This window comes from Stegodyphus dumicola, chromosome X1 (genome assembly GCF_044657685.1).
Source record: "Stegodyphus dumicola isolate Sdum_Otavi_A_Nest chromosome X1, ASM4465768v1".
NCBI lineage: Eukaryota > Metazoa > Arthropoda > Arachnida > Araneae > Eresidae > Stegodyphus > Stegodyphus dumicola.
Window position 1 is genome coordinate 22,301,251 of NC_140780.1, and position 12,004 is coordinate 22,313,254.

At 32.5% G+C, this 12,004-nt stretch overlaps 1 protein-coding gene across 1 annotated transcript in view; it reads left to right on the forward strand.

Moving 5' to 3' along the window:
* Positions 1-7,577: 7,577 nt before the first annotated feature.
* Positions 7,578-12,004, forward strand: part of LOC118198316 (uncharacterized) — a 52,150-nt gene continuing 47,723 nt past the window's right edge. The window contains exon 1 of the mRNA XM_035369964.2: positions 7,578-7,804. Coding sequence (XP_035225855.1) covers positions 7,742-7,804 — 63 coding nt within the window. The 5' untranslated portion in view covers positions 7,578-7,741. The remainder of the gene's footprint in view (positions 7,805-12,004) is intronic.

The following is a 12,004-nucleotide window of genomic DNA, read 5'->3' on the forward strand; positions in this document are numbered from 1 at the left end:
CTTCACACAACACACAATGAAGCTTAATACAAAATAATATACAGCCACAGATATTTTTCCAAATTCCCCCTTTTCCGATTAAAGAACCGTAATTCGTCCATTAATATCACATGACATATCCCATGATCTCTCATTTCCCTCACACAAAATAATGTGTAATCGGAACTGAGTACTGCTCATATTATTACCAAAGTCCCAGGTAGTAACCTTTATCGCCTCCAAAATGTCACCAAACTACCAGTTACCATATTCTAAAGATCAGCCAAGAATTTTTTCATATGATTCATTTCTAAACAGTTCATGAAACTAAAAAACTCATTAGGCAGTAGCTGAAACCACTAACTTTAATAACCTCTAAGTATGAACCTGAAATATATTAATACAGCAACTATACATAATCACATCGGATAAAGCATAATAACATCCTATTAAGAGTGAAAGTAATAGCCATTATATACATTTCAGTATTAAATGACCTTGGTATAAATTATTCTAATCCGGTACTTGTGATAATACACAAAATATTTAGAATTTAGAATATTTATTTGCATTTGTTTAGAAGTTCAAGCACTGAGACAGGAGAGGCTATAATGTAGCACGTCAATGTCCTAGCAGCTGCACCCACTCTAGGTGGTCAGTTTTGGAGATCCATCCTTTCCAACTTTAAAGGAATAACAACCACGCCCCACAGACTTGAAGTTAATTTAGAATCATATTATAATTCTGAATGTTGCATTGCTAATCAATGTACTGGTAGTAATTATTAACTTTGGCATAGCTGATTATGTCATTTAAATCTAAAATATATTCTTAAAATGAAAGACTATATTGATATTAATGATGTAAGCGATTTTAAGTGTAAAGCTTGCGACATAAGTAAAATAACCAGAAAAATTCACCCAAATATTGACATAATCAGAATTCAGAAACTTCAGAATTAATTTATTTGGATCTGTGTGTCCTATTCAGATTGAATCAATTGGTAGGTCCAACTATTTAATGATCCTAGTGGATGATTTTTCTGGAATGTATCTTACATGTTTGCTTAAAAGTAAAAATGAAGTACTTGATGTATTTTCTAAATTTAAAGCTAAATATGAAAATTTAACTGGTAAAAGAATTAAATGTTTGAGAACAGACAATATTTAGAACAATAATAAGTATCTTGCTAATTCTGGTATTTTTCATGAAAAAAGAATTCCACATAATAGCGAGAGTAATAAGAAAGCTGAATGTGCAAACAGAGTTCCTTTGGAAAGGACTACATGACAGTAAGCTTCTAGTAAAATTCTGGGCAAAAGCAATTAATTTTAGTATTCATATATCAAATTTAACATCCGAAAAAGGAAAAGAAAAAATTCCAATGAAAATTTGGACTAGCAAAAAAACAAATTAAATTACCAGAAAAATTTGGATGAGTGGCATACTTTCACATTCCGAAAGAAATGCAAAACAAATTTTATGTACCCAGAAAAAGCAAGTTAATGTTAGGATATGCTAGAGAAAGGAAAGGATATCATATTTATGATATAGTAAGTAATAAAGTAATAGAAGAATGATCAGTTAAATTTAACAAATCATCAAAAGGCAGTAATTATTTAGGAAAAAATAAAACCACAGAAACTTGGGATATTGAAGAATTAAAAGAAATTTTGTGGAAGGAAAATGCAGATCAAAAAACAAAAAAACCACATCTTGAATTTATTGATATGAAAAATAATCAAGGAGATGAATATACTGACTCATCAAATTTCAAAATCACCGACATAAATTATTGTAACGAAAATGAAGCTAGAAAAAATAAATTCCAAACACCTGCTGGCTATGTAAAAAGGAATAAAAATGGAAGCAAAATATCATTAAGATGATCCAAAAGCCTCAAATCAAAATAGCTAATGTCAAATGAAATCAGTAATGCTCCGACTAATTTTTCAGAAGCAAAAAAAAGGTGCTAAGTAGTATGAATGGAAGTCGGCAATAGAAAATGAATTAGATTCATTACATAAGCATGAAGTGTGGAAAATACAAGGCCTGAAAAAAAATTAGTAAAAAGTAAATAGGTGTACGCTTTGAAGGAAGGAGACTCTGGAGAAATAAAATATAAAGTAGGTTTAGCAACAGCTGCGCTTAATCAAATAAAAAATAAGGATTACACTGAATCGTATTAATACTGAATGATTTAGATTATTGCCTGTACTTTCAGCTAAATTAAATTTGACTGTTAAATTTTATAATGTAAAAACTGCATACTTATATAGTGACTTAAACGAGGATGTATATATGACTTCTACACCTGGTTATGAAACTTTAATAAGAGAGGGAAAAGTATGTAAATTAAGGAGAAGTATTTATGGGTTGAGTCAATTGGATAAAAACTGGTATATGAAAATAAAAACTGAATTAAAAAAACTTGGATTGATACAACTAGCATCCAATAACCGTATATGGTTACAGTAGACTGAAGGGTAACCCTTGTATTATCGCAAAGTTGTTCCATTTATTGCCAAGCTGTTGTTTCATTTATGGTAACCTGAGTAGTTGAATGTTCCGTAAATATACTTTTACCTAGAATTGGGTGCTCCTTTGACTTTTTAAGTGAAAAAATATCAATGTGTACATGAACAAAGGGAGTGCGCAATGCCAAGTTTGTTTAATTGTCTGATTTTTTTTTTTTTTTTTAAGTGAAAATAGGCCGACATATACATGGATAAAGCAAAGGAAGTGCACAATACCTAGTCAAAGAATTGCACAAACTCAGTATCCATGTGCCGCTAATTTTCGCCAATGGGTACCCGTAAATATACTTTTACCCTGTATATTCATTAACAATGATAGTAAAAACTTTTTTTATATAACGTTTTTATGTTGATGATTTAAGTTCAAGTTTACTTTTATAAAATTGCTCTTACAGTCTGCAAAAAATAATAAGCCACATCCAATTCGAAGATTAAAGAACAACGCAATTATCAACATTAACTGAAATAGATAATTAGATAATTTTAGCTTATACCATCCGTTATACATTAAACGCGCACGCGAAAACGTATTCTGCGCTTGCATACACGCATATGAGCAGTCGTAAAGGTCTTACGCGCACACGTAAACGCCTATGCGCATGTGTCAACGCGGTGCATGCACAGAAAGTTTTTAGCTTTGAGGTCCAGATTATAGATCATTCCGGATTATGGATGTCCGAATTAACGACTTTTGACTGTATATTATATTTGTCTCAAACAGAATATATTGATTCCTTATTTATTAAAAACAATCTAGAAAATCATAAAGCAGTAAAAACTGCAATAGTTAAAAAGGCAAATAAAGTTTTCTTAAGTACAAATGAAAGTACTGACACAACTTTTATATCTGGAATTAGTTGGGGAACTTTTATATTTAATGAATAGAAAGCATCCTAATATATTATTTGATTTCTCACAATTTAATCATGTAACAGGAAAGGGCATTACCTTTTAGCTAAAAGATTATTAAGGTATTAAAAAAGATTTAAAAAAAAAACTTTCTGTAGCAATGATTTCGGATTTTTAAATGCATACACTGATGACAGTTGGGGAAATGCAGAAAATGGTAAGTCATTTTCTGGTGGTTTTTTCTTTTACTAGGTGATTCATTGATTTCTTGGAAATGTAGTAAGAAAAAATGTTTTAGTCTCTCAACTTGTGAAGCAGAATTGTTTTCTATTCCTGAAATTTGTAAGGATATTGTTTGGACGGTAAATTTATAATCAGAATTAAAATCTAAGCAATTTTTCAATGGTGCAGTGATTCTGAATACAGACAGTCAAGCTGCTATCCAGTGGATCAACCGTGAAAGATCTTCTAGTCCAGACACATGAACTTACATTTTCATTTTATGAAGGACTTAGTGATCGACAATATCATCAAATTAGAATATTCACCAATTGATAATATGATTGCAGAATTTTCTACTTGGTGAAGAAAAATTACTGTATAAATTGAAAATCATTTCTTTAATTTCTTGATGTAATGTGTTATATATTGCTTGTTCGTATTTTCTATTTGCATTGAAAAATGTTGCTCAGAGGAGGAGTGTGCTGAGCGGAGGCGAGTGAACTTTTTTCTTACATGCATACGTATTAATTATTAGAGCCGCAGTGGTCACTTCTACTGACACATCCATCATTTGAGTATACTCAGGCTTGAGATATACTATTCTGTGTGATGTATTATTCGATTGCTGTGTGCTCTATTCATCTGTTCTATGTTTAAATAAATTATGCTGTCCTACAATTCATGGATTTTTTACTGTGTATATGGGCCTCTGAATAACAAAATGAAACAAAATTGTGTTCCAAAATCATTGCCTTACAGAGACAGCAGTTTTTTTTAACAACGCTGTGAAGAACACAAGTATAATATAAACCTAAGTATAATAATATTTACTTTCATATATTGTTTTCTCTGCTAACTTGAATTTATGTCATTTATTATTTAACTTATTTCATTATATGCACTAAATATCACATTTAACCGGCTCAATTCCATGTGCTTAATCAGGGCAGGGTTTACACTTGATAAGCTATTTGAGATATGGGGCCATTTTTGGGGGGTTCCCCAAGAAAGTGGGGGCCCTAAACTATAGCTTGTGTGGCTTATAGTATGTAAATCCTGCACTGTGCTTTGTCTGATAACTTAACTATACGCCGCTCATAGTCGATCAGTCGTGGCGAGTAAAATTACAAAGCCAACGGGTTCTTTGAGGGAAAAAATCTCAGAAACTGAATATGCATATACAGTTAAATTGACATCTGAAATATTTTAAAATGTAGAAGTACTCACTTTTCGAACGTTTATTTTCGCGCCTCATGTGAAATAAACAAACAGGAAAGCTAACTTTTGCACCCGTCAAGTCTTTTTGCCCTCATGGCGAAAAATAAGGAAGGACAAAAGAAAGTGCTTAGGAAAGACAAATAGAACGAGGGTCAATTTTGTTTTAGAAAAAATTATTTCGAAGCATTCGATATGAAATTTTTTAAAGCCAGTAAGAAAATGGTTTAAAAAGAGAAAAAATATCGCTATACAAAAAAATATTATGGGCCTAAGTAAAACACAGGAAATGAAATACAAGTTTGATGTAACCAAGGATGAGACTCCTATATAGTAGCTCGGGTATATAAGAGCCTTATTCAAAGAAGACACTTGTTACACTTAAAAAGGCACTAAAGCTCCTATGACATTAAGCTTCTATATCTCCAATAGCTCTATCTCATAGGCTCGGAGTTAAAATTTTTCATCTCTTACGTCAATTCCTTTTCAAAATTGACTACTTGGGTTAGGTTAGGTTAGGCAGTCGAGTTAGCTTACGTTTGTTAGGAGCAAAGTTCCGCTAGTGTAATCGGGCCTTTAGCGTAGGCGTGATGTTATTGAAAGAATTATTCTACCCAAACAAAACTTCCGTTTTTCCAGTAACAAGTTATTCGAAAGAAATAATAATTTTTTAAAGTGTGTGGAAATGATCACAATAATTGACCCTATCATATTTGTATATATTAATAAAATTCCAACTTAAAAAAATATGCTTCATTGCCTTGAAGATAAAATTCAAAATGAAAGAATTGGCTTATCAGGGGATAATATAAAGCAAATTATTTTAAGTAAGGCCAAACAGGCAAATTATTTTTCTATTTTACTTGATTGTAACCCTGATGACAGACATCAAGAGCAAATATTAATTTGTATGAGGTATCTATCTTAATTTAGAAAATACGAACACGAGTATTGAAGAAAGGTTTATAGTATTTTGTGTTTCAACAGATACGACCGGTGAAGGACGAAAAGACTTTAATGAGGAAAATGGTTTAGGTATTAGTAATTTACTCAGCCAAGAATACATGAGAGGTAAACAGTTTTCGAGTAATTATGCTCAAATCGTTGCTTTTCCGAATTAAAAAGTCAACCTATGTTTAACATAATATGTAACTGCACTTACCTTTTTTACGTAGAAAAACAATAACAAGCAAACATAAAAAGATAAATGTTGCAGAAATTACTACTATTGCAACAGTAAACACAAAATAAGGATTAAGCAATTTATCGAATGCCTCAGCCCTTACATACGCATCGGCATCACGTATTTTTAAGTTCAAATGAGACAGAAGAGAACACCAGAGACGAGCTCCTGCCCTGTTAAAAACTTTCGGTCAAATAAGACAGTGTGCTAAGAGGAAGGGTCACTCAGACCTGGCAAGCTAGAGGCTGCCTTTAACGCAGTTGAACGCCCCAACCCCTAAAGGCGATCCAAGAGGCCGCTAACCTATCGGCCGAGCCGACGAGCTAAGCTGAGTCAACAGGAATACTTAGCAATTCACATTCCACGGCCCCGTTCTGGAGGGATTGTAAAGACATCTACCATCAACAGAGGCCTCCAAACCCGGACAGCAACACGAAGTCATTTAAACACTGTCAGACAGACCGGGCCAACAATCCGGCCTGCTAACCCTATATCATGGTATACATATGTCAGTTTCAGACGTCTCCAGATAGAAACCAAGGAAGGATATAAATATGCAGTTTTGATGCTCCAGGCGCCCACTGGAAACCTCAAGCAGTTTAAAGGTTCGCTGAATTCCCCAACTCCACCGACTAGGGTGTTTCGCCCCGGAAAACCATAAATATCTGACTATATAGCTCGACCACAACCAGCTGAACGGACTAAAATGACATATGGTAACTGTCGAGCCTGAAACAGCCATCGCTAGCAATGACTCCAGTCCTGTGGAGACTGATTTTAAACACCCGTGGCCGAGACTGCCTAGGTATATATCCTGATAAGTAGCTTTCCAGGTTTTACATGAGTCGTTTAAAGTTAAAATCCTAATCGGTTCTGTTTAGACAGGCAGCGAGACGAACTGCTTGTTTTAATGATTGCCAGGCGCCTTTTGGACTTTGCACTCTCGTTCGCCGCGCGACCTTGCACCTATTGTCGGCGCGGGCCTGTATATATGTCATTTTATGGGATTAACAAAATACGCAAATTCTGCCCTGCAGTAACCGCAAACAGATTTTATTGTTGCCGCAAATCATTATTATACTAATTGCAAATAGCAAAATGAGCAGAATATATATGCATTAGAATAACTTAAGTGTGGTTATTACATATTTTGTTGGTATGTTGCTTAGACTGCAAAGCATGCAAGAACTTGGAAAATTTTCTGAGGGCACCTGCTTCGTTTTCGCATTGCATAAATAAATCATAATTTATTCATTAAATATAACTAGGTTATTATACTCATTGAAATTAACTAGATTATCAGTTACAGGGGATCTTGTTGACCACTTCATCGAAACGTGTTAAATGAAAAATTGAATTGATGGTGAAGAAACTGGATCATGTAAAGTGGCTTTTATTCCGCAGTTTGAAACGGAAGTAATCGATATCGATAGCAATTTTCTGTATATATGTAATTGGTATCGTAACCGTGTCGGTCCCGGAAGTGTCTACAAGTACGACGTCGGACGGTTAGCTCAAACATGATAAAAATGCCAAACGTACGACTAGTTGCGCAGAGACATCTGCGCATCAACATACTCCAACGGTCCCCAACGTAACATACATTCTGGTGTTTTTTCCCTACACACATATTTCCCGTCAGCCATTGCTTCCTTATGTCCGCCATATCGTTGCTGGATCATCGAGCGCTCATAGTAGGAAGTAGCACAGAGTGGTGTGCAAGCAAGCATTTGTGGGGATACCGAATCGCGGCCCCATGCAGCACTCGCCATACGAAATAAAAGAGAAATTATTACAAGCTCTGGACCACGAGTACAATGTAGGTATTATTACAGGCTTATTTGATTGCACCTTTTGAATTAAAACGTGTGTGTTGTTCTAAAATATTTTCAGAACACTTCCGTGCTATGTATTAACGTTAGGCATAACATTTAGAATTCTTCGTTTGTAGGGGTTCTGCACTCTATATTCTTTGAATTCAAAAACTTTCCCATGAATTTATTATTTGTTGATATTAAGAAAATGCATGATAGAAGTAGTAATGCAATTTCATCCCTAAGAATGTTTCTGTGTTGCTGAATTGTGTTGAATATCATTATCACGTAGTCGGTCACGTAAACGTCAAAGCACATGCGCGGGATAGTTATATATTGTATTAGTTTTTAAGATTGGCGGGTTCATTTAATATAATGGTATAATTCATTGCTGCATGAAGCGCTAGCGTTCAGGAAAACAAAAGAGTCCTGTATCATACGCAGTATAGTTAGTAATTTGTATTTATTCTTGAGATGAAATTGTTGCATGTTGTATTACACGGAGCAAAGCTATAAATTTGTTTTCTTGTGTTTCCCTGTAGTATTTGATTATATCATTGCCCATTCTTCAAAAAATGATCGCGTAGATTTACTTAAATAGCAAGTGCTATAGTAATTTGATATGTAAAGTTTGGATGCTCAAGTGAGAAAGTTTGGTTGCCTGTGCCTTTTATATTAAATTCCTTCTTTTTCTTGTGTATAATGTTTAAATTCCATTTTTTCTGATGCTAAGCTTGAAAAAAGGTTTCTAATAGATTCTTTTATAGCAATGAAAAGATAGAATTTAAATTTTTACACATCATTATAGAAATCGTGATATTGTATGAATGCATAATATGTAAGATTTTTTGAGATGCAGAAATAACTGAGAATTATTTGATACTTAGACTGTAAGCCGTCTATGATTCCGATGTTTTTCTCCAAATTTTGTTCAATGCTTACCTGCTTGTCTGAAATTTAATCTTTGTAATCGTAGAAAATGATTCAATTGTTCGATTATCTTGTACAAATAAATTTCTTTTTTACAAATACCAAACAGAAAACTGCATTTAAAACTGGTTTCACGGGCTTAAGTAATTATTTTGATACTCATATTCAGAGATTGATGATAAAGGTGAATGATATTGTAAGACTGTAATATTGGCCATTTTTGTATCATTGTGTGATATATAAATATACTTGTTTAAATTTCATTTTGAACAGTGTTACATATCGGAAGTGCATAATGTACTTTGCATAATTCTATGTCAGTGTAGTTTAAATCTGTCTGCTTTTTTATGTATTGTTCAGTGATTGCCATTTATAGTTTTAATTTAAATAAATATTTATTTGAGAAATGACTCTACATAATAAAAGAAATTTATGAATTACCAAAAGTAATTTTATTAGTTTGTACTACATGGGACAGGTTTTCAGTATAGGCCTTTTAAGATAGCCGTAAAGTGATATTAGCTCCATGTGGCTATTAAATTTTGATTGGTTTTAGGATGGATAAAAATAAAATTATGTGTAATTTTCATTATAGGTATTTCAGTGATTGTTAGTTAATGGTATTTGGTTTTTCTTTTGTTTTAAAAATAGAATTCATAGTTTTTTCACTATAGAGGTTGACATGGTAATTAAAGCTGATTTTTTTCCCATACATAAGATTATTTTCTGTGAAAGTTTATCTTAAAAGGGTATAGTATTTAAAGATTGAAATGTTAATAAAAGTATTATGCCATGAAAGTAATTAATGGACGTGCCTGTATCCATGCTATGTGCAGATTAAAATAAACGGAACTACTCTTATATATGCCCTCTCTTGGCGACAAATTTGTCTCCAAATGCTTTTGGCGAGAAACTCCATGGTGCCATATTATTACTATTTAAATTTTTTTGTCTACATTTCGAACTGTAGGCCTAAAATGTCTCCAAAAACGTGGTTTTCGCATGTGCAAAAACCATGTTTTGAACACACAATTTAAACTAAAAATCCGAAACAAAAACAAAATTTAGATCGCAAAAACAAAGTTTCTAACCAAAAGTATTTGGCAAGAATCCATGTACGCAGCAATATGTTTTAACTTAAACAAACATCTACGAATTGCACAATCTAGGCAATGAAGGAATCTACGAACACTTCGCTTTAATAAATTAACATAACAATAAATTTCAAAGAATGCCATGTACACAGTATCCTGTTTAAACTTTAAAACAAATCTACAAATTGCACAATCTAGTCATCGTGCACAACTTAATAAAATAAACTAAAATTACAAACAATTCAAAAAACAACAACAGAAATTCATAGTAAAAAAACAATAAACATAACATTCTACATAGTAAAAACAGTAAAATAAAATGCAGTTGATCTTTGGATTATGGTAACTTGGTGATTTTTTGGCGACCAACTCTGCTATAGCAACCCTCTTATTTTTTTTTTTTTTTTCCGCCGCCATTTTGTCTTCGCGAAGTAAAGACATGTTTCTTTTCTTTTTATTTACTGAACACTTTTTCCAACAATCTACTAGCCAAATTACACTTATACTAGAAATTTTATCTAACAAAACTGCTTAATCATGACAAATATTCACTGCAAAATTGGGAAAAAGTGCACAATCGCAAACTCCTTGCGCGTTTTTCACAATAACACATACACATAAACCATGTACACGTCGACTTATTTTTACTTAAAAAAAAAAATACCAGAATTGCACAAAAATGGCATAGCGCACACTCTTCACTATATCCATGTACACTGCTTTTTTCTCATAAATTAGAAAAATTTCACGAAAATGCATGACAATTTTCTGAATCTTTAAACCCGGTAAAAAGAACATATATGAAATTACCTTATCGCGAAAAAGTATATACCCTTTCCAAATATGAACATTTCCACATATAAAATAAATAAAATATCCACAAACGTTTACCTCTAAATTATCTATTATATTATAAACGTCACCAACGAATTCATACCGCAAACATTACAAATACTTAGTGTCAAATATTTAAATTATTTTCATGCAGGTTTACTTCAACTAAAACGTATACCAAACTCCTACAAACATAAAATTCACAAAATAACTATCATTTAATTAAAATATCACTAAACCATGTATACATCGACTTATTTTTACTTAAAAAAAAATCCCAGAATTGCACAAAAATGGCATTGCGCACACTCTTCACTATATCCATGTACACTGCTTTTTTCTCATAAATTAGAAAAATTTCACAAAAATGCATGAAAATACTCGACGTATACTACTCAAACATATTCCAAAGTACTACAAACATATAACTCACAAAATCACGATCATTAAATTAAAAAACTCTACTTAAAATATAAATAAGCACATTCATTAAATTAATAAAAATTAGATTACGATCCTAATTACTTTGAACTAAATCATTGCTAATAACAATTTTCAAATAATATTTTAATTTATTTACTCCTTACATTTAGAACAATGCATAAAAATAATATCCTCAAATGATTAAAAATACTAACTTACCTAATCTTCTTCAGAATCTTCATTACATCGCTGCAGTACTACTGCTAATTTCTAAATCCTAAATCCAGTAGTCAACTGGAAGTCTATTCACCAAGTAATAAGAAATTAATAAAATTTCACCTATACTCAAAACTACTTTCAGCAAACCACGTACCCTTCCTTACACTCCTTTTCACAAAATGTCCATTTTCACCATATTTCTTGCACCACCATTTAAACTTGTAATATCCTTCCTTTCACACAATTTCAACTTATTATTATTATCAGATAAACGCATTAAAAATTTAGAATTCACTTTACATAGTGCCATGCAATCCGAAAATTAATCAACACTATTTCACACAACACACAATGAAGCTTTTCCAAATTAACCCCCTTTTCCGATTAAAGAACTGTAATTCGTCCATTAATGTCACGTTTCACACAACACAGAATATAGCTAAATACGAAATTTCCAGATTCCCCCCCTTTTCCGACTAAACAACTGTAATTCGTACATTAATGTCACATGACATATCTCATGATCTCCCATTTCCCTCGCACAAAATAATGCATAATCGGAACTGAGTGCTTCTCACATTATTACCAAAGTCCTAGGTAGTAACCTTTATCGCCTCCAAAATGTCGCCAAACTATCAGTTACCATATTCCAAAGATCAGCCTAAAATGCACTTTGTTAGCAATTTCGGTTGATCTTTACATTAT